The sequence below is a fragment of the Trichosurus vulpecula genome, chromosome 9 (assembly GCF_011100635.1).
Source record: "Trichosurus vulpecula isolate mTriVul1 chromosome 9, mTriVul1.pri, whole genome shotgun sequence".
In the NCBI taxonomy this organism is placed as follows: Eukaryota; Metazoa; Chordata; class Mammalia; order Diprotodontia; family Phalangeridae; genus Trichosurus; species Trichosurus vulpecula.
This window is the reverse complement of record NC_050581.1, coordinates 131,964,679-131,988,302: the sequence shown is the minus strand read 5'-3', so window position 1 is coordinate 131,988,302 and position 23,624 is coordinate 131,964,679. Positions and strand designations below refer to the sequence as shown.

Here is a 23,624-nt window from a genome sequence, read left to right as displayed (position 1 = left end):
GGAGATTTCAGGCCTCAGAAGAGGTGTACTTTTAAACCCTAAATAACCTTATGGAGATTCCTTGATTAACAGGTCTTCTAGGAATGAAGCTGCTTTTGATAAAATCCGTGGAGACATTAGCCCTGTACGAGGTGTAGGCTTCTCAAGCCTGAGCCTCAGTGTTAAACCATAGAGAAGATTTGAGGATGTTCTTTAGATACTTGATGGGTTTTCCATGGAAGAGGCATTTGAGAACCTAAGTAGGAGCCAAGGCAAATTTAAGCTTGATAGTAGGAAACAATTCCAGACACTGAGAACTATACCAAAGTGGAATGGAGTGCCACAGGATGTAATGGGATCCCCTTTATCGGAGGTCTTCAAGCAAAGACTAGATAACGTAATTGGAAGTGGAAATGTTTTCAGGAATGGGTTGTACCAGAGCTCCCTTGGTTCTATGAATTGAGTCTGGCTGAGGGGGAAGACCATATTCCTGAAGAGTAACTTACATTGACCATTATTCACTGTGAAATGCAAGAACTTGACCTTATGTGGCTTTTGCTGGCTTAGAAACCATCTTGAAATAATTATAGTTGCATGTGTCCAGTAGGCAGGAGGTCATAGTTTGTCCTATGTGAACATAGAGTTGGCAGGGGTGGTGTAGAATGCCATATCTTGGCACCCAACCCTGTGCCTCCTATATTATTTCTTCTGTTTGCCAGTGAAATTCAGAAAACAAAGTATGACATTGGATTACTGCCTAAGAATTAGAGCTGAGTTGAATGAGCTAACTTGGGGAGGTAGTAGATTCCCCACTATTTGAGGAATTCCAGGAAAGGTCAAATGACTTCTTGGTTATATATTGTGGAAGGGATATATATTTTTAGGTATAATTTGGACTACGTGGCTCTCAGGACCCTTCCAACACTGACAATCTGTGATCCCATGAATCTGCCTCTTCATTCTTAGGATATTAGTGAATTAATACCTACACAGTGCTCACTGTAGCAATCACCATTCATCATTATTAAAAATCATTTTGCTTGGATATTAAGTGCCTACCATAGCAACATCTCCATGGTTATAAATACTGTTCTGAGATATTTACTCCTACCTTGGAGTTACGCTCTTCAGCTTCCCCCTCCCAAAACCGTTATAATGACATTGGCCGATGATTCCTGACTACACCTTCTACTTAATGATAGGCCTTATTTATCCTTATTTTTCACCCATGCTTTCCAGAGTTCACCCATAGGTGGTTCTCCCATATCTGATCGACCCTCAGCGTCAGTCTCCTTCCTCCAGTTTTTTCTTGATCGTATTCTAGAGCATATCATCTTACTCATAATTTTTCTTATTCCATTTTGACCTTTGTTACCAATAACAATAATTGGCCAAATCCCTTGTGCTGGTGCGACTTTTTCATTTCTGCTACATTTGTCACTAATTTGTTATTTTTAGTTTCTGTAACTGTTGCTTTTATTTTTCAGACTACCTTCCAATGCTCGTTTTCATAGTTATACTAACTGAAGTTCACTTATTCTCTTGTAGCCAAACAAAGTGAGGAATGAGACAAAAGACTTGAGGTTACTGTGTGCTGAAGATGAACAGAGCAGAACGTGTTGGATGACAGCATTTAGGCTCCTCAAGGTATTTTATTTCTCATTTAACAGCCAGCCACATGCAATGTTTAGCCTAGTGCATGGAATATAGTAGGTGCTTAATAAATGTTTATTGCCTGAGGAGAAGTCCACCTTGATCTTTTTTCCTCTTAAGTATTGAGCCATTATTCTAACATGTACCACATTTGAGAATGAAAAGTTGATTTACATTTAGTGGACCCAAGCCTTTTATTGCTATGGAGACACAACTAGCCACTCTCCCTAGAGAATAGGATGTCTCTTGGTACCGCTGTTGGAGAATATCAGACCATTGGTCTTGACCCAGTCTGGTATGAGTCAAGTCTCATAGTTTGCACCTCTCTTTGGAAGCCTGACAACCAAGAATTCACCACCTGAAGCTCAGACATGTTTGAATCCATTTTGGCAGCTGTGTGGAGGATGGATTAAAGTGGATTTGAGGGCAGGAATACCACTTAGGAAGTTAGTGTAATCTAGGGAAGAAGACATGATGAGGACCTGAGCTACTAAGAAGGTACTTGTGAGCAGAGGGAAGGGGACCATATACAAGAGATGTATAGCGTTAGAAATGACAAGATTTGGCAGCCGATTTGACAGGTGGCTTGAGGGAGAATTGAAGACCCAAAGATGACACCAAAGTTGATGAGAACCCAGGTGTGACTGAAAAGATGGTGGTATCCTTGACAGCAACTGAGAAGTGCTGGAAGAGGGAGTAGGGTTTGTGGGGAAAATAATAAGTTCTATTTTGGACAGGTTGAATTTGAGAGTTACAGTATAACAGGAGTAAAATTTCTAATAGACATTTGGCGATTCAGTAAAGAAAAACATAATGAGAAGATGTTGAGATAGAGCGACCAAAAATGTGACAATTGGTTTGGGATTAAATAGGTCACCTGGAGTATTTGATAGCTTGTGTTTAGGGAAGAGGAGAACTAGAAAAGTCCCCTTTCCTTTAGTAATACAGTCTCATCAGGCCTTCTTAAAACCAAGAGTGTTCATTCGTACTGACACTAGTTGGCATCGATAGTGGACTTCAGTTTTCCTAAAGCACTTTACATACATTTCATTTGAGCCTCACAAAAACCATGTGAAGCAAGTGCTGTAAGTATTATCTTCATTCTACAGATGAAGAAACTAAACCTCAAAAATGTTAGATGGCTTGTCCTTGGTCACACAGCTAATAAGTGTTGAAGACAGTTTTCAGACTCAGGTCTCCTTGAAATGAGATCCAGCACTTTACCCACTCTGTCTTTTGTGTACATCATAAAAGCTGTTCCTATTTATCAGGGGCTTTTCTGTTTGCAAGGTCTTTATATAGTGCCTCTCTACCTCTCTCCATTTTACAGATGAGAAAATTGATACTCATTGACTTGCCCAGTGTCACACAACTAGTAAATGGCAGAACTGGGATCTTGATTTGGGTCTTCTGACTCCAGATATGGTCCTTTTTACATTACAGTTCAGCTGTTAGGAATACTGTATAGGAAGTTGTAATATTAATTAAGTAATATAATTCTAAACCATATTAAACTAAGGTGAAATTAAAGGTTTGTCAAGGAAGATACATCAGAAGGCAAGGTTGCTACTCACAGTAGTTTTATAGAGACACTGTAGTTTTCTCTCCTAATTAACTATTCTATTTTATTCTAACAGACCCCTTCCTCATCTTTATATAAGTAAATATAAAATCATTTTGCTATGCAGTTCAATTGAAAGAACTCTTAACTACTAACCTGATGACCTCTGAGCCATTCTAGCTCAGAATCTATGATCCCGTGAACTGTGATACTTAGCAAATCTCATCCCCTTTCGGTATTCTTGTTTCCCCATGTGTGAAATAAGGGTGTTGGACCAGATGATGGCTTGGGTTCCTTTCAGCTCCTCTTAGGCTTTGCCTCTTAATATTTTTTCCACTCTAAATAAGGGAAGAAATTACAGTAGATTTTGGGTCCTCCTAGTGGGCTGATGTATCAGAAATCTTAATTAATCTTTTAAATTTTTACCCCAGTTAATAAAGAACAATGACAAACAGTGGTGAAGGAAACCAGAACCTATATCTCCCATTATTCAATAACTCCCTGATGCCCAGGGTGAAAGATTCCTGTATTTCTGAAAGAAACAAACAGAGAGAAATTTGATTGGCAAGTGAATGACATTTAGAAATGTCTTCCCTTTCAAAATTCAGATTTGGATTTTAACAGCCTTTGGACTAGGGCAGGGATCTGGCACCAGACCAGTCACTCACTAACATTTCCCTTCAGGGTTGGAGATACATCAAGGATCTGACAACCCCACACCCACAGCCTAGGGCAACCAGGAAAAGGCAGATGAACCCAGCAGGGGAAGTGTGGGCAGATAAATGCTGACTGGCTTTCTTCTCACCTCTATCCCAAGCAATATTGATGAGCTTACAGCTTCATCACTTTTTTTTTTAACCCAGTGGTGAAACATACTTCTTTAATTTAACCCACTGTCAGGACGAGCAAGGATAATAAAAATTTAGCTTAGAGAAGCCTCTGCTATTTTAACTAGATTAAAAAAAAACCAAAGTGGTAGGAAGTCGAGGTGCAAAAGAGAAACTTATATAGACGTAATATTTCTTCACTTAATGAGGGACAGACACAGACAGATTAGAAAATCCTAGAATAGAATTTTGTTTTTATAAGTAAACTTTATTTTTAAATGATTTTTGTTGCTTAAGCATTTCTATCTCCCTTGCTAAAAAAAAAAGAAAAGAAAAATAGAACCCTCGTAACAAAGATACATTGTCAAGAAAAACAAATTCCCACATTGCCTGTATCCAGAAACTTCTCATTCTGTATTTTTAGACCACTATTCTCTGTCAGAAGGTCGGTAACCTTCATTGGTCCTCAAGAATTGTGGTTGGCCATTATATCGATCAGAGTTTTTAAATTCCCTTCATTTTAAATTCCCTTCTGTATATGGCTCTAATTTTCCTTTTTCCTTTCCTCAAAAGACGGACATAGAAAGAAATCTAAGCTTTAATGTTAATCCTGTGTAACTCTCCTAGCTTCGTAGCAATACTCTATTTCAAAGGGGCCTCCAGATCATTCAGTTTCTTAATCTTTTGAGTGGTCATTAGCAACTGCTGGGACACATATATCAAGTGGACTTCAAATGACCTGTGCCATGGTGATTTATTTAACACCTTCCGGCAACAGGTATTTATTAAGCATTTACCATGTGCCATGCCCTGGGCTAAACGCTAGAGGGAAGAAAAGACAGAAAGTCTATGTTGGTCATCTTACAGTATGTATCTGGTCAAGAAAATCCACTTAAACTCAGCATATATTTATCATTAAGCATCCATTGTGTGCCAAGCTTTATGCTACACATTACAAGGCATATGACATTTATTTTTAGTTTGTTTGTTCATTGGTTTTCAGACTGGGTCTCCCTATCTTGGCCAGGCCAGAAGTGCAGTGACCACTCACAGGCTCAGTCTCACTACTGAGCCACATGGCATCTTTGATTTGCTCCATTTCCGACCTCCTTCGACAGCCTGGTGGCTCCCATTCTTGGGGGCTCACTCTATTTGGTGCCATACTTATAGAGACCCAAATCAGCTTTAGTCCTACTGCTGCTCAGAAGTCCCAAGCTCAAGTGATCCATCAGATCTAGTCTCCTAATAATAGAGAGGACAGACATACACCACCATGCCCAGTGGGATTCAGCATTTAAATAAGGCATAGTCCTGGCCTTCTGGGACCTTATAGTCTAATGAGGACACATAGATTTTTTTTTTTGTAGTGTTTCAGAAGGTTCATTTAATTATTGTAGCTATTCCTTCAAACATAGATTGTAACCCTACCTGCCATGCCAAATGAGATAAAAGCTCTGAGCCCAGTACCTTGTACATCAGTAGGCACTATAAATGCTTATTCTACTCTCTTCCATTCACGGATAGATAATCTTTAACCTGTGAATTGCCATGGCAAAAAAAAAAAATTAATTAAAGAAACCCTGTTCCCTGTTGGTCAAGTTTGTACACAAAATTACTGAGACAGTAACACATCCTCCATTGGGAAGCCTAATCAAAGTCTCTTTAGCTTAGTCATGCTTGCCAGCACAGCCAAAAACTTAGGGTTAATGCCCTGTTATGATGAGGCTTTAGGAGAGGACTCTGGAGTGAGCAGATTGGTCACAAATAACCAGAACACTTTGTAATAATAGGTACAAGAGAAAGGTACAAGTATACTTGTCATCTGTCAAGGGAGAAATTCTGACTACATTTGAACTTATTTCTCATCATCAGGGTTTACAGATGTGAAACGATGATTCAGACTTACAGTTGACTCATAATGTATAGAAAATTTAGCCTTCTCTTGGTGAAGTTGTTATATCTTCAACTTAGGGTAAATGGTGAGATTTGACTGTCAGACCAATGGGGAACAAGGCCTGTATTAATTAGGGTGACATCTGTGTGTTATAGTTAGAATAGGAGTGTGTGAAGGGGAATAGAGTTGAAAGAAGGTAACCTGAGGTCCTGTCTCCCTGTTTCAGACTTTCTGTAGCCTCACCCAGATCCCCCCAGAGAACCTTTCTTTCCGCCTCCCCCTGGCCCCATCCATCTTTGTCCAGTTCCCCCAAGTGCTAGACTTTTACTCCTAAGTGAATATCAACAACTCCATCCCTACCCCAGGTAACTCAGAGTCCTGTTCCACTGGTAACCACTACCCCTCTCCTAACAGTCCTTGGTTACAGACATGGTCATGTACTTAGGGAGTCACCAAGTGCAGTCTCTTCAGTAGGTGGACCACTGGGCCCTATGTATGCCTTATCACTTTGTTCTCCATTCCCTTGGGCATTGCCATCTGACAATTGAGGATTCACAGCACTTGGCACAATGCCTAGCACCGAGTAGATCCTTAATAAATGCTTATTGACGTGGTTCCTGGGGTTATCATTCACCCTTCTGCTCCGCCCTAAAGACCATCAAGCCGTTGCATCAAACCTTCATGTTTTGTCTCCCCTAATTAGAATCTCAGCTCCTTGGGAACAAGGGCTCTCTTGTTTCTCTGTATCCACAGTGCTAGACCCATAGTAAACACTTAACACTTAACTTTCATCCCATAGGTTATAGTAAGATATAGTCAGTGAGGGAAGCAGGACTTGGGGGCAGGAGGGCATCATATTTTGATCCTGTCTACCTTGGTAGATTTTGAAAGCAGATTTCTTTATTGTATGATTTGGCTTAGATAACTACATGCTAATTGTGATTTTTCTCAGCATTATTCATAGAGGAACCTAAAGGAGACATTTTGTGTTTGCTGTAATATTTAGCTGTTAATTTGTTAATCTAAGAAAGAAAATCTCTGAAGCTTTTGGAAAGTACGAGTCAATTGAAGTATCTATTAATCTAATTTAGTCTTTGGAGATAAAAATGTGTCTTCCATCTCTTGGCCTTTATAAAAGTGAAAAAGAAACCCATCAGTCTGCAGTTGCCCACCCTAGGAAGTTGAGGAAGTTTATTTAGAGTGTCATTTTTTTCCATCTGGGTTTAAGACTGAGCCTGAACTTGATGAAATGAAATATTCATCTTTTAATCCAACTTAATTATGAGCACTTCAAACTAGGGACCCCAGTGTCTAAAAGTGGGAATCACAGTTAATCTAATTTGTCAAAGCTCTGCTTGACATATCCTAACACATTCTTGGATTTCTAAACCTGAACAATTCTTATATCCTCTAGACCCATTAACAGTAAATCATAGCTTCTTTGACCTGTGTAACTTAACTTACTCAAGGGAGATTGAAAAGTTATTTGCTAGTTATGTGTTAATTTTGAAAGCATGAGGAAATCAGGAATTTTTTAAAAGCAAATTTGTCTCGAGTGTACATTTTGTATTGACAAAGGACATTTAATATTTCATTTCTTGGTTGAGTACTGGGCCCAAATTAAACCTCTTAGACCCTGGCACAATGGTTTTAGCCCCAAGCAGTGAGAGGACACTGCACCCACAGTCAAAAGAAATGATTTGGGGTACAGGATCCTTCATTTTCTAGTTCCGTGACTTTGGGTAAACCACTTAATCTTTCTAAATCTTAATCTTTTCCTTTTCTGTTAAATGAGGATAGTAATACCTTCCCTGACCACATTAATGGATTGTTTTAAGCATCAAATGAGAGAAATGCATGTGGAAGCTTTTTCAAACTGTAAAATGCTGCAAAAATGGATCATAGCACTATAATCAGATAGGCCTGTGGGATCTCTAAGCTCATCGATGGGGGTACTCCCTGGCAGATGGCAGCCTTGCCACCATTCCTCATTCTATGCAACTGCTGTCCATATTCTACTATAGCTCCTCCAGGGGCAGGTTACCCAGTACACTGGAGGCTTTCTTCTAGGTCTTCTAATATTTCATGGGTGCCATTACAGCTCTTATACTGCCTTTCTGATCACCTTACCCTACCTAACATTGACGCCAGAGTCACCATCCTGGCCAAAGCTGATTCGGTTGATGCTATTGAAATAACATGGAATAATAGTCTTCTGTTGGGATCGAAACATCAACTTCACAGGTGCAGGATGGTGGAGACATAGCTAAATAGTTCTGAAAAAAATCTGGGGGTGCTAGGGACTATAAGCTCAGTATGAGTTAGTCATAGTAGTGAGGAATCTGTTATGTTCAATGTGGTGAGGGATAAACCATTGGTGCCCTCCAGGGAAAGAGAGAGCATTTGTTTTCCAAATAAGAGTCTCTGGGCATTTCTCCAGGGCTGTGCTTTCCTCAAGAGACAGTAGGAGTGAGGGGACCCATGTATCAGAGTCAGGGTGTCTGTCTGGTTCATTTTTTTCTCTGGGGTAGTTGTAGGGAAAGAAACAGCAGGGGCCGGAGTGCCCAGACACTACCTCATGACCCGGCTGATAGATGAACAGGCCTGCATAGCTCCCTGCTCCCCTTCATGGGGAATTCTGTTACTTTAAAGTTTGTGAACCAGAAGGAGACCAGGTGAGCCTCAGACTTTGGTTTTGTAGGGTCCCCAAGTTCCTTCTAGGTGTTGGATGTCAGAGTGGAGCATGGCAGCCTCTAGCCATGGGCAGCAGTGGGTATATGGCCTTCAGCCACTCCTACCTGGCCACTCTGCCCCATGTTGACATGGGACATTTGCCCTGAGGTTGATGGCAAGATCCAGAAGCAAGATTGATGATGGCAGTTGAGGATTCAGGCCCAGTGAGCATCAAGGGTAGTGTCAGAAAGGGAATCCAGGGATCCAAGCTATCAGTGGTGAGCTGGCTGTCCTGGGCCTGGATACAGTGTGCTTTCTCCACAGGACAGCGGGAGTGAGGGGACCCATGATATGGTAACAAAGTTAATGCCTTGAGAGGCATCATAGTGTTTAGAACTAGGGAGATGTAATAGTCTCTTCCTTGGTCTGACCATGTCCAGAATATTGTAGTAAATCTTAGATGCCACATTTTAAAAAAGATATTGATAATTTTGTGAACATCTAGAAAGAGGACAACCAGGATGGTGAAGAAACTCATTTGAAGTTCAGCTGAAAGAGTGAGTAATCTGGAGAATACTCGGGGCGCCGTGACAGCAGTGTTCAAGAATTTAAAGGACTGTCTTGTGAAAGAGAGACTAGACTTGTCCTGTTTTGCTCAAGAGGACAGAAGTAGGAGCAATGAGTAAAGGCTTCAGTGAGACAGATTTATACTTATACTTGATATTTGGAAAAATCTTCCTAACATGTAGGGCTGTCCTAAAGTAGAATGAGCTAGCTCAGGGAGTGTAGTGGGTTTCTCCTCATCAGAAGTGTTTGACCAAAGTTGGAGGACCACTTGTGGGTTCCATTGTAGAGGATGGTGACCTCTGACCTTACTAGTCCTGAGAGTCAGAGGATCACAGACTTCATGGCCATCTATTTAAAACCACACCCCCAGAAGAATACCCTCTACCACAACATACCAAACGAGATCATGCTGCCTTCCCTTCCAGACCCACAGTGAGGGGGAACCTTCTACTATCTCCCAAGGCAACCCAGCCTCCATTTTGGATAGCTCTTTTTTTAAGGAAGTTTTTCTTGACATCAGGTCTTTTGTCAACAACTTAATATCATTGAAAGAAACTGAGGCAGAGGTTAAGTGACTTGCCCATGGTTACACAGGTAGTAAGTGTAAGAAGTTAAAGATGAATCTAGACCCTCTGACTCCAAAGCCAATGACCTTTTCACTGGAGCCACCCTCTATGCTGTGAAATATTTTAGCTATTTAGAACTGTTCTCTGTACTGTCTGTTGTTCATTATAATGAAATTCAACCGTATGATGGCTTTTGGTTTGAAAAAATATCTCTGTCTCTGACCTTGTTCTGTTCTTTCTAGTATGGCATGCTCCTTTATCAGAATTACAGAATTCCACAACAGAGGAAAGCCTGGCTTTCCCACTTCTCAACCCCAGTGGTAAGTATTGGTGTAACCTCTTTACTTTGTGTGGGGGTGGGGTGGCATGGGGAATTCTGGTTTATTGCAGGTTTGTCAGATCAGATCACACATAACAGAAGAGTCTAGCTGTAGGATTTTTATTTCATCAAAATTTATTTTCTCTTTCAATGTTCCTTTTCCATCTTGATTTTTATACTTTGATTGTTGCATGTTGCTAGAACTCCTCCTTCCCCATGCCCCACGCCTCCATCCATATCACTTATGAAATAGGAATATGAATGATCAGCTCTCCTGAATAGTTTTAGTTACGATAATACCAGCTGATCTTAGGTTCAGAGTGCTTGAGGTACATTATGGCATGCCAGAACAGCATCGTGAGGTCAGTACTGTGTGTATCATTCCCATTTAACTGATGGGAAAATTGAAACTGAGAAGTAAGAGGTGTAACAGTGGTCGGGCTGCTAGACAGTAGCAGGACAAGGTTTGAGCCTCAGTCTCCCAAGACTTGAGCCTAGTGATTTTTTTCTGCTACACTATTGTGACCGAAAACTGGATTCTTATTTTCTTTATAATCTTTTCCTCTCTAGCATTTAATACATGTTGTTAGAAAGTGGGGGTTAAGTTCTTGTCACATTACAGTGATGCTTTCTGAGGAGCAAAAGAATAGCAGGAAGCCCAAGAGACCCAGACAGGGAGAGAGGCCTGCTTCCTGGGGCAAATTGTCCCTCTACATCAGTTGGTCTCAACTTCCATGAGCCCTTTTCCCCAGGAAAGCTACTGATCCTGGTTCATTTCTCTGATATTAGAAAGAGTACTTTCCTAAAGGGAAAAAACCCTAAACTTGACCACGAGGCCTCTTCCACAAGTTGGAAAGCCAAAGGATCATAGGATGACAGACCTTGAGGGCCTTTATTTTACACATGAGGACATTGAGGCCTAAGGTGGCAAAGTGACTTGCCCCAGTGTCAAAGTGTAAAACAATTTAGATAGGAAATCTCTTGAAACAAAGATGGGAAACTTTCTCCCTTAAGGAAATAAGGATTTTTCATCTACCACAATCTAAAAATTTGTCGAAGGAAGGGGGTGGAAGCAGGATTTTTTTTCTATTTTTATGCTACTTATTCAGTACCCTCTGTATGCTGCTGCAAGTTTTAAAACAGGCCGATGTTCTCTTCCAGCGCAGTGTGTCTGAGAACTCCCTCGTAGCAATGGACTTTTCCGGCCAAACAGGAAGAGTGATTGAGAACCCCGCTGAAGCTCAGAGCGCAGCCTTGGAAGAGGGCCATGCTTGGAGGGTAACATAATCTGTCCCTCTCTTCTTTCCTAAGTCCCTTTGGTGAGCTTGAACCTAACACACCACTATGTGGGCATCCCAGCTGCCAGTGTAGATTAGTTCTTATGTGGATCATTCATACCCAAGTATTAGAGTTCAGGTCTGCAAGAAGAAAATTTCCATATTGGAGCATTTCTTTCTCATTCACAACAACGAGCTCATCTCTGCCTTGGGGTATCTAGAAGAAGGATGAAGGGGGAAGCAGACACAACAGATTCTTCTCGACAATTTGCAAACCTGTTTTTGCAGACACATATGTCAAATTAACCACATTGTTTAATAGAAGGGGAAAAAAGTTAGTGCCGTCACTCATGGCTTTCTCCCACTCTATTTGACACTAGATTGTACAAGAGGATGAATACCTGGAATCAGTTGGGCAATTTTTGCTTTTGTGATCTGAACAGCTGATAGAGTACCTCATCCTCATACTCTTCTGCTGGTGGTCATTGGTCCACTACCAGTGAGAGCATTTTCTTTCAAACACCAAGAGAGGAGCTGCTGCTGCTGCTTCTTCTTCTTCTTCTTCTTCTTTTTTTGGGGGGTTTTTTGGCAGGGCATTTGGGGTTAAGTGACTTGCCCAAGGTCACACAGCTAGTACATGCTTCAAGTGTCTGAGACTAGATTTGAACTCAGGTCCTCCTGACTCCAGGGCCAGTGTTCTACTCACTGTGCCATCTAGCTGCCCCCCAGGAGAGCTTCTTTATCCACATTGACAGAGTTGGAAATAGACATAAAAAACACCAAAGTGTCACTGAAGATCTTTTGTCCATCTCAGTCCAGACAAGACCCTTGTTTCCAGTTACAGAAGGTTAAAGGTCATTGGTAGGGGTTGTGTACTCATCTGATCGCCTCTTCAAAATCCACATAGTCTGAGCTTTTCCCGCACCTCTTGTTGGGTTGTATCAGGGTTGCATGTCATGATTCAGCCATTTGGTCTTAAGTGTTAATTGAGGGAATTTGGTTTCTTTTGCAGAAACGAAGCACAAGGATGAATGTCTTAGGTAGCCAAAGTCCCCTCCACCCTTCTACGCTAAGCACAGGTAAATTTGGGACGTCAAATAGGTGACTGACTTATCTGTTCATTTGAAAAAGTGCTGTTCACACAGGCTGTTTGATTTGATGGAAGAACCCTAGATTTAGCATCAAAGAAGTTTGGGGCTCTGTCACTCACTACCTCGGGCGACTCAGTCGTGATACTTCTTGGGACCTCAATTTCTCTCATCTCTAAAATGAGCGATCTCCAGCATCCTTTCCAGGACTAAAATCCCATGATGCTCCCATGCTAGCCCATCTTACACTCCAGGAGTTGGACTGTAGGAATTAATTTCACTCAGTGCAAATAATTTATCAAGTTCTGCTAAGCACCTGCCTCTTCCCTCTTGGACCACAAGTTCTGAGATGGAATGGTTACCTTCAGAACTGTTGCTTTCCCATACCATACCTGTATTTCCATTCCACCTCTCCCTACCAAAAAACTGTTCTGTGTTCATGTGTGTACAAGTCATCTGCCCTGCTAGAATGTAAGCCCTCCGAGGGGAGGGCGTATTTCTGTGTCCATATCCTCAGCGCCTGGAGCAAAGGCATGGTAAATGCTTGTCCGTTAGTACAGGCTGGGCGTGGGGCTAGATGACGGAGGAGTACAAAGACAAATATGAAACAGTCCGTTTCCTTTAAGGTGACTGCTTCAGACTGCTACTCCTTCTGTAGTTCGTAGTATCAGGGTGGAAATAACAGGTATAAAAGTAAATAAATGCAGAGTATGTGTAAAGTAAAATACACACTTCACTGTGGTGGAGTGAAGGCACCAGCAACTGAAGGGATCAGATTAAACCTTGTATTAGGGTTGTTCTTTGAGGTGAACAATTAAGGAAGCCAAGGATTCTGCAAGATACAGTGCATTCCATGCATGGGTGACAGCCTCTGCAGAGCCGTGGAGATGGGAATAAAATGTCATCTAGGGGCATATTAAGGAGGTTATTTGATCAAATCTCTCTAAAATCTTTTTTTTCCTTAAATTTAACAAAAATCTGTTTTCACCTTCTCCTGCCATATTGGAAAGGAAAAAAGAACAAGAAAATCTTTGTAACTAATATCCATAATTTGACTAGGTTTTGAGTACCTGAAAAGGGGTATTACTATTCCTGAGGAGAGGAGTAGTGTAGAGGAGCCTGGCAGAAGGTAGGCGGGACCCAGACTGTGAAGGGCTTTGAATGCCAAGTGGGAGCCATCAGATCTTCTGGAGCTGGGAGGTGACAGTGTCAGACTCTCACTCTTGGAACATCCCTTTGGCAGCCGTGTGGAGCACTGATTGGGGAGGGGAGAGACTGGAGGCAGGGATACCCAGAGAGATGAGGAGGGCCTAAAGAAGGGCAGTGGTCATGTGGGGAGGAGTGAGTGGGGGCAGGGAGAAGGGAATAAATGTGAAAAATGTTGTGAAAGTAGAATCCACGAGGCTTGGCACATAATTTGGCTGTGGACTGTGAAGGAGGGGTACGGGTATGACTTCCAAGACTGGAAACCATGCTGACTAGAAGGATGGCAGTACATTCAATGGAAGTGTTTTTGTTTTCTGGTTTGTTTTTTTTTAATTAGATGTTAGGAAGAGGAGAAGGTTTGGGGGAGGAGGGTAATGAGGTCTGTTTTATACATGTAGGTATTTCTTACTTGCTCTTCCTGTATCCAGTCTCTCTCCTCACCAATCCATGTTTCATGCAGCCTCTAAAATAATCTTCCTAAGGCACAAGTCTAACTATGTCACTCCACCTGATCAGAAACCTTCCATGGCTCTCTGTTGCCAAAGGACCAAATACTAGCTTCTTACTCTGGCTCTTAAAGACCTCGACGATCTGGTTAAAACCAGCTTTCCGGTATTATTTTACATTATTCTTATTCCCATATGCAACATTTTTATGTACCAACCATAAGCTGTTTCTCAAATGCTTACTATCCTCACTGGATCTCCTCCTTCATCCCCAAAGTACCCATACCTTCTGTGATACTCAGAGATAGGCATGGATCAATGCAAACAGTGAATCCCACATAGTTGGATTTGCACCGTTTGAAATTTGTAATTATGTAAAACATGGTCGTTGGTTCCAGCCCAATGGAAATGTGCAGTACAAATTCTAATAATGCATGGAATTCATTATTCACACTATTTGGGAACTAGCTGTAATTGTATACATGTCATTTCTTTCCTGGTCAGGTGTAAATTTCTCATGACCTGTAGTCCCACATTACCAAATACATATTAGAAATTTCCAGCTGGAAGTCCCTTTGCCATCTTCATCTCTAAAATGAGGGTATTGGTCTAAATCAGTAGGGTCAAACTTAAATAGAAATAGATCCCTCCATTAACTTAGAAGACCACAAATTAGCATCATCTACGTTGTGTTGTATTTTTTTTTTCATGTTTTAAACCTTTCCCAATTACATATTAATCTGGTTCAGTTGTACTCTATCTCTGGTCTCAGTGATCCCTTCCAGCTCTTAATCTATGATCCTGTGATCGTAAGAAGTTGGGAAGTGGGATGGTCTACAGGAATGGTGGTAAAATGGCAGATGCCACTTCAGCCATATTAAGTTGTTCTGTAGTCTCTTCAAGTATGTTAGTGGTCTGTACAGTAAAAACAAAAACCGTAACTCACACTTTCTCTTTCTCTCCAACAGTGATCCATAGGACACAAAACTGGTTTCATGGAAGGATCTCTCGGGAAGAATCCCATAGGATTATTAAACAGCAGGGGCTTGTGGATGGGTAAGAAAACAATTCAATTGAATGCCAAGAGAAATTCTGAAACAAATGAGTTTGACCCATAGCAAATGGAATGGAAGTGATAATGATAATAGCTAACATTTATGTAGCATCTACTATGTGCCAGGCACTGTGCTAAACAGTTTACAATTACTATCCCATTGGATCCTCAAAACAAGGAGGTAAGTGGGAGCTAAGTACTATTGTTGTGCCTCTGAGGTGAACAGGTTAAGTGACTTGCCCAAGGTCACACAGTATAAATAAGTGTCTAAGGCCAGATTTGAATTCAGGTCTTCCTGACTCCAGGCCCCATGCTCCATCTATTGTGCCCCCTAGCTGGTAGGCAGAAGAAGACTAAATCATTGGACTGGATGGTTTGGTTTAGACGCAGTACTGACTGCTTATCTTCAGGCACTCTATGATATCTGGTCCCTAGAAAAGGCATTCCCTTTCATTCTGATTTTATTTCACTGTGATGAGTTGTTGTGGACCATCCATCCATCCTGATGATTTGGCTACATCTACTCTACTCAGTCAGCTATTTGGTGGAAAGGTGAATTTGTTCTTCTTTCTGTGCAAATTTTAGTGTAAAGTGTTTTTGTTTTTTGTACTGCAGTCTCTAAAGAGGCAGTGTAGCATGATGGATAGAGGGCTGGGTTTTGAAATGAGGAAAACCAGGGTTTAACTCCTTTCTCATAGCACTTGATGGTCATGAGGCTGTGGGTGAGTGAGTCACCTTTCTGTGCCCCAGGCATCTCAGAGGGGTTATAGTCAATATGGGTGAATGGAGTTTTCATACAGGGAGTTTTCAATGCTGATGGGGGCCATCTTTAGTCATCCTGATCTATGTCTTGCCACTGGACCCAGACGGCTCTGGAGGAGAGAGTGAGACTGATGTCTTTACACAGCCCTGCCTCACTTAAGTCCAATTCACTTGCAAGTCATGACATCACCTTCCTGATGTCACAGTCCTCCTTGAGAACAAAGGACAAACAATGAATGATCCCAATGTTGATGAAAACTCAGATCCTTTGAGTGTTTGTGTAAAGTTTCTGAAACATCTTGATTGATTGGGGAGAAAACAAACTTCATATAATTTTTGCTCCCATTAGATGTTCTCCTCAATGTCTGAGGGCTTTACAGGTGGCTTTTCTCACGTATTTAATGAAATGACCTGTCTTCAAATTGTCATTAAAATTGAGCCTCAGAATCACCAGTCCTAATATAAGCTGTGACACCAACTATAAGAAAAACTGAGTAACACAGAGTAGGTGACAACGGTGCTAATGAGGCAGATAACTCGTGTTAGCTTTACTCTGTCCCACAGCCCTGATGGCCCAGACCAGGCGTGGGAAACCTGTGGCCTGGAGCCCACATGTGGCCTTCTAGGTCCTTGGGTGCAGCCTTTGGACTGAGTCCAAGTTTTATAGAACAAATCCTTCTATTAAGGTCTAGACTCTAGACCTAAGCTAACTTCCTCGAAGTTAGTATCTTATGGGGGAACATCACAATAATATAAGTTGGGGTTTCTTTTGTTTTTGTTTGTTTTTTCCTACTTTCTAGCTTTGACTTATAAGTGCAGGGCCTCAGGGAGTAGAGAGAAAACTGCTGATCTGATCTCTAGGCCCCAGATATCAGGTTCATAGTTAGGAAAGAGTCTTCCCTTTAGTTGTGCAAGATCCACCTCTCAACAAGGGGTAAGAACTTACTTTTAACTCCTCATAGTAGAAGCAGTCATGTAGCGTAGTGGAGAGAGTGCCAGAGCTGGAGTCAGGAAGACCCAAGTTCAAATTTGACCTCACCTATCTTCTAGCTGTGTGTTCCTCAATGAGCCATTTAACTCCTGCCTCGGTGTTCTCTCCTGTAAAATAGGGATAATACAGGCTGCTACCTCCCAGGGTTCTTGTAAAGACAAAATGAGATAATATTTGTATAAAGCACTTTGTAAATCTTAAAACCACTGTATAAATGCTAGCTGTGATGATGATCATTATTATTAGTCAGAGTCACACAGCTAAGAAGGGTCAGAGACAGAATTTGAACCTAGGGTTTTCTGACTCTCAAGGCCAGAATTCTGTTATGGCTTCAAACTAAGGATTTTTACTGTTTTTATCTCAGTTGTAAACTCATTCTTATGCTTTCTTCAGGCTCTTCCTCCTTCGTGACAGCCAGAGTAATCCAAAGGCATTTGTACTCACATTGTGCCATCACCAGAAAATCAAAAATTTCCAGATTTTACCTGTAAGTATAGATTTTTACAAGCTTTTGCTTCCTGTATCTTAATTTGACCAGGTTTCTTATCTTTAGTTTTCAACATAATTTTAAAATTGGAAACTAGAAAAGTTAAGTACCATGCCATGTATTGATGTTTCACCTCCACCTCCTCACTTGGCGCAAGACCTTTGCTGAGAAGTGGAGGCCTCCTAATGGGACTCCCTCAGTTCCCCACCTCCCCTACCCCTTCCTCTTACCCACCAGTCATAATAAAAAAGGTTGCCATCTGCCTTGACAGCACACACAGCCAGAATATTAGAATGTTAGAGCTAGAATGAGCCTTAGGCCTTGAATCTTTGAGCTCCAAAAGGGACTGGGGCTCTGATTGTTGGGGATAGAATGAAGGCAGCCTCTCTGCTAGGGAAAATTGAGGAAGGGTCCAGGCAGTGGAGAGTGGTATCTGCAGCAGGAATTTTTCAGTGGGGAATGAACCGTTCATCACTAAGGGTGGTCCAGTTGCCATTTCCAGTAGCTCTTTTGCAGATACCAGCTACACCTGAGTGTTCGTTATAGCTACAATACTCTCTGGTACCAACATGTTTCACTGGTACGGTGCCTGAGGGACCACAGTGATGTACAGTTGAACCACAGGGAGTTCAATGGGTGATTTTCACAATGAGGTTAAATCCCAAATTAATTACTATGTTTCTCATTGCTTCCTCTATTGAGGGTAAAAAAGCAAATGCAGGGTAACTTGGTGTTCTTCTGAAAAGACCAGATAGCGTGTCTACCTCATGTTCCCCTGTCTTGACGATAATTATGTAAATACAGTTCTACAGGTGGTAGGTACATGGGGCTCTACTATCCCAAAAGGCACTTGCTGAAATCTGGGTGGAAAGGCTCTCTTGTTAGCTTCAGCCTGGCCTTCCTAGAAAGAGAATGCTAGTTGGGCAGGCCAGGTCCTGCCCCTTTGATCAGGCTTTATTGAGTAAGCTCTGTACTTGAGCCTGAAAATCAAGCTGGTTCCAGGGTAAGTTCATAGCATAGTAACTAGAACCTCCTGTTAGGATAGCGTAGAGACCTCATAGTGCTTTTCCTAGGAAAATCTGGAAGAGATTAACAAAATGGAAAACAAAAAAATCTTAAGAAAAATAAGTTATTTTTAAAAAATGAAATAGCTAAATTAACTAATTTGATTTGTTTAAATGAAAGAAAAAACAAACTATAGGTAACAAAAATGAAAATGGAGAATTCACCATAAATGAGGAAGAAATAAAGGAAATCATTTGCGACTTATTTTGCCCAATTATGTGCTAGTTTCTGAAATCTTGACTTACATAGGACTTCACTTCCCTATACTTGCTTCCACATCAAGTCAAAAAACAAAATGCCACGTCATAAAATAACTTTCCGTTCTATAGGCCCAAAGGATTTGTGTCTGATTGTATGATATTGCCAGATCCAGAAAGAGTGATTAGCAAACTAATGAATTACTTTCATATTAGTTTTCTCAAATACAAAATGGGTGTCATAATAATATTAGTTCTACCTATCCCAACTAGAAAAAGCACTTAGTAAACCTTAAAGCCACTATGGAAGTGTGACTTATTGTATGGTGTCATTAGATTGGCAACAAGTCAAGAGTAGAAATGCTTTATTTTTGATATGCATATAGTATAGGTACAGTCAGTGACACTGGTAGTCCACACGTCAGGTCTACATATGATCTCTGAGTTTATGCACGTAGGTCCTCCAGCTTTGGAAAGCAGACATTCCTGACAGGTTTTCTTTATTAGCCTTTGGGTGTGCTTTGTAATGTCAACTTTGGAAATTACAGAGGTGTGAGTCATTACTGGGGGGAAAAAAGATTGTAGCCTGTGCTTTAGAGTCTGAAAGGTGCTTCTGGCCACAGCTGTGCTCTTAGAATTAAGGAGCGGTTCTATGTTTAAATACACAAGGCTTGAATATTTTTGCAATGGTGGCAGCTGCCCCACACTCTGTTGCAGTTCTCCATTTTTCATCTGGATCCTGGAAGCTTTATGGTTGTCTAGTCCAATTTTTTCATTTTACAAATCGGGAGACTGAGGCCAAAGAAAGTTAAGGTGACTTGTCACAGATCATACAGGGAGGACATAGTGGAGCTAGGATTCAAACTCCAAATGCAGGACTTCTTGGCACTATACGTTGTGCTGTGTTTCATTGAATAAACAGGGAGGCAGGGAGAGAACCACCCGCTAAGAACTAAGAAGGCAAGCTGAAACCAACAGTTTTAAGTCAAGGGGGAAATCGCTGTGCTGTTGAGAAGAGGAAGCTTTTGTGGGCACTTGGCCAAATAATCAAAAGTAGGATCTTAGCTGTAGAAGCTGCACGTCCTCCCAAGACCCACTTCCTATTCCGCTACTGGCTCAGTGTGTGGTCTTGAAGGAGTGGTAGAATCTGTCTCTTCGTCCTTCCTTGGATTCCTCCTCCTCGGTTCCTTGGAATCCTCATTGTGGCTGCTTGGTGGACAAAGCCATGACTATACTCTTTGAGCTTTAATTAACTTTTCTACCTTACTGTAGTGTTCCCTACTATTTTACCATACAGTTCATGAAGTAAAGGCTAATTTACCATATAATTGTGGGCTTTTTTTTTTAAATTACAGTAGACTTTTTGGGTTGTGCCATCTAATGTTGAAAGTATTTTTGTTCCTATAGTGTGAGGACGAGGGACAAATGTTCTTCAGCCTTGATGATGGAAATACCAAATTCAGCGATCTGATCCAGCTTGTTGAGTTCTACCAGCTAAACAAAGGAGTTTTGCCTTGCAAACTCAAACATCACTGTATCAGAGTGGCCTTATGACCTTGAATTTGGCTCTTGGTTGAAGACTGGATTTGCTAGAAGAATAACTAAGAGAAAGTTAACACTGGAATGAATGAGCAGGTCTGTAAATTGGTTTAAAAATTATATTCTGCACCTCGAGACTCTCAGAGGGATGGATTCAGCGGGTGCCGACAGACCAAGATCCTCCTGGTTTGTCCAGCACCTGAGAATGATCTGCTGCTGAGTATCCCAGCACACCTTCCTCCCCTTGCCAAATAAAGGAAGGCATGTAGAATCGTGTGCAAATTTGAGACTAAACTGGAATGATCATCTTGACTGGCCACTTAACAGGAACAGGTTCTGAAGAGAAATCATTAGAAAAGGACTCTTGCCCTGGAATAATCTTGACAATTAAAACTGGTGTGTTTACTTTTTTGTATTGATCACTCTTTTGTTTTGCACTCCTACTTTATTTTGGATATTGTATACAGCCTATATTAGGATCTGATGTGGCTTTTCAATTCATGCAGGAGCTAAAAAGTCTCTGCCTGTCAGAATTAGAAGACCTAAAAGTGCTGGGTCTCAGCATTTCTCCAAGGGCAGTTTCTGCCCTCAGCTGATTAAAGCAGTGTGAAAATCAGTGTGAATTCAGTTCTAAAACTATAACTCCACCACCCAGTGGACTTTGAAAATCATTTGTGAGGTTTTTATCCTTAGGGGGAAATGACTGGTATGTAGCATAATTAATGGACCCAGTCATGAGACCCCAGTTTAGTCATCCAATTTCTATGCACAAATGTTAGAACTTTTTGTTATTAACATATGTGTTATATTTCCCCCCCCCAGTCAAATAGTTTTTATTCTTTAGGAAATTCGCTGTTACACAGTCACAACTGAATGACCATGCTCGTGGTTTCAAAAGAGGCTGATTTCTATGAAAAATCACCAGTGCTGATCTTCTGCTTATTAGGACAAATGATCAGCCTTTTTTCTTCCCCTTAGCTTTATGTTCTTTGTGGTCTTCAGTTGCTTTCAGAAGCACCACCGTGTTACCACCGTCAGCCTGTTGAAAGGCTTAATAATGCTACAGAATGCAGCCCAAGCCCCTGCCACGGGTATAGTTCCAGGAGTTTAAAAGAAAAATGGCTCCTATTTTGTTTACTGCAGTGAGTGTCCTGAGTGTCTCCATGGTGAGAAACATACACAAACAACAAAATGGACACAGACTCAACCTGACATTTAAGAGGTTTTGACCTTGTGGCCTCCATCCTGCTGAAAGAAAAACACACACACACACACACTCTCATACATGTAAGCCAGCTGACTGCAAGCCGATTTGGAATCCACATTACTACTGGCTTATGATCAGAATTGCTTCATTGTAAATGTTTAAAATGAATATTTAGTCATAACACAATATTGGTTTTCTTTTTTTCTGATGAGCCGGAAAGACCGTGGCTATGGTCTTTCCGATTTTTCCATCCCATATCTTTCAGTCCTTGCCTCTTACCCTGAACAGAAACCAGGCGTGAAAATAGCCATTTCCCCCTTTTCTCTGCAGATTGGAAAGTGCTTACTTGAAAGGGTGTTCAGACTACTGTGGTGAACAAAATAGTTTTCTTTTAACATAGCGGTAAGAATGCGGACCGGCTCCCTGATTGATGTTAGCCACTGGATTGCTTTAAAAATCCTCTCTGCTGAAGGAAAAAACCATTTCATACTGCTCTTTGGTCATCATATATAGCTTTGACAGTAGTTTAAGACAAAAATGTAACAAGCTTAAGTAATACATATCAGCTATAACTATGTCGATGGTATAGAAACACTGTATTTTAGTTTACAGATCACGTTCTAGTATTTTCCATGAAATGTCTACTTAGAAGATGAAGATGGAGATTTTTTTTTTTTTAGCAAAATGTGTTTTTCAACTGCAATATGGAACTGCATTTTCCTGCCTTTTTTTTCTTTTTTAGCCACTCTTTTCAAACAATCAGAAATTTGGCTAATAACTGTTCATACTTCCAACTTCACTTTGCATGCCTGATTCAGCCTCACTTTGGGGGGAAGACACAGCTATTATAAACTTTTCTATTTGGTGGATTGAAATAAACCTTTTTTCGGTTTTTTTGGCTATAAGATTTCTTTTCTGTTTACATAGATTGGTTCCAATAGTGCATTTCCCCCCTCCACCCAACCCACCACCAATAGACAGCTAGTATTTGCAGTGTTTTGTATTTATAAACTTGCATTTTATTTAAATGGAGATAAATAAAAGTTTGACTATGAATCACAATTTTGTACGTATGTAGATGGTTGACTTAGTCTTTTATACTTTTCCAGCCTAAGTGAACTGTTTGAGAAAGTAACCAGTCTCAGAGTGGCCACAAGCTTACTCTACCAGCTCACAGCTCACTTTCCTCTTCCCTTTGTGCTGGGTCACTGAGAGAGTACCACCCTATAACAAACAAACCAACAAATCCAGTAAATCAGCTGGGTTCCAGCTTAGCAAAACCAAGGACTGAAGGACATTTGACTTTTATTTTTGTATTTAAATGACATGAATGTAAAGGGGTTGCTCAGGGTTGTTTTGGAGCCTGTTGAATATTTTTTTTGTCTTTGCCTGTGATTTTTATTTTCTAAATGAATACTTCATGTAGCAATCTTGAATATGTCGAGAAGGAAAATGCCAAACGGTTTTGGTAATAAAGTTAGTAGTTAAGTTATGTTACACTAGGTGTTAAAGTACAGAAAGCTTTTATTTGTTAAACCTTGAAGAAACACGTGCCTCAGTTTAGATGTTTTGTCTTATCTTTTCTGCACTAAATAAATACCTGACAGTTTGACCAATCAATGCACCTTTCCAGTGGCAAGATTTGCTTATCGTAAATTCTATTTGTCACAATGCAAGATGTAGTAACTGTAAAATGGAATAAAGTTAAAAAGTTTTCAGGGAATGCAAAAGGTATTAACTTAAAGACAAAACCTTTATTCAGTATGCTTTGCTTCATACTGTAAATAGCTTTTGGGCTTGTGAACCTAATTGTAATCTATCTTTCAGGTATTTTTGTACAAATAAGGGACTGATATTCTGTTTCTTGTAATTAGAAATAAACATTAATACAAAGCTATTCATTTTATACTGCTGTTAATATCTGGTTTCTATGTTTAAAACTTTTTTTTGGCCAACTATCAGGCAAAATACTGAAAGGTTCTTAAGGTATTAAACTTGCTCCAGTACAGTAATGGCCCTGTCATCTCATCGTTTATATGGGTGGTCCTCCCAACGACACAGATAGCAGCCCACCCACACCTGACCATTCTGTGTGAGTCTAGTAGATGGCCTCCCATAAATTTGCCATGGGATCCACCCAGTGTGCTGAGGCCTATCTTATATTTCTATGGATCCCAAAGGAGCCCCAGAGCTGATGTTCCCCCCTTTCTCTTTGAGACTAGCTCTTCTGTTTTTCTGGCTATATGTTTATTTGATAAGATAATGC

The 23,624-nt window shown here is 40.8% G+C and overlaps 1 protein-coding gene across 5 annotated transcripts in view; it reads left to right on the top strand.

The window, feature by feature from the left end:
* GRB10 (growth factor receptor bound protein 10) overlaps positions 1-23,264 on the top strand; it is a 278,478-nt gene extending 255,214 nt beyond the window's left edge. For all 5 annotated transcript variants that reach the window (XM_036737462.1, XM_036737459.1, XM_036737460.1 and 2 more), the window contains 7 exons: positions 1,528-1,626; positions 9,963-10,040; positions 11,201-11,317; positions 12,329-12,395; positions 15,025-15,112; positions 17,257-17,350; positions 20,020-23,264. In XM_036737462.1, the coding sequence (XP_036593357.1) occupies positions 1,528-1,626; positions 9,963-10,040; positions 11,201-11,317; positions 12,329-12,395; positions 15,025-15,112; positions 17,257-17,350; positions 20,020-20,166 (690 nt within the window). In that variant the 3' untranslated portion in view covers positions 20,167-23,264. The remainder of the gene's footprint in view (positions 1-1,527; positions 1,627-9,962; positions 10,041-11,200; positions 11,318-12,328; positions 12,396-15,024; positions 15,113-17,256; positions 17,351-20,019) is intronic.
* Positions 23,265-23,624: the final 360 nt, after the last annotated feature.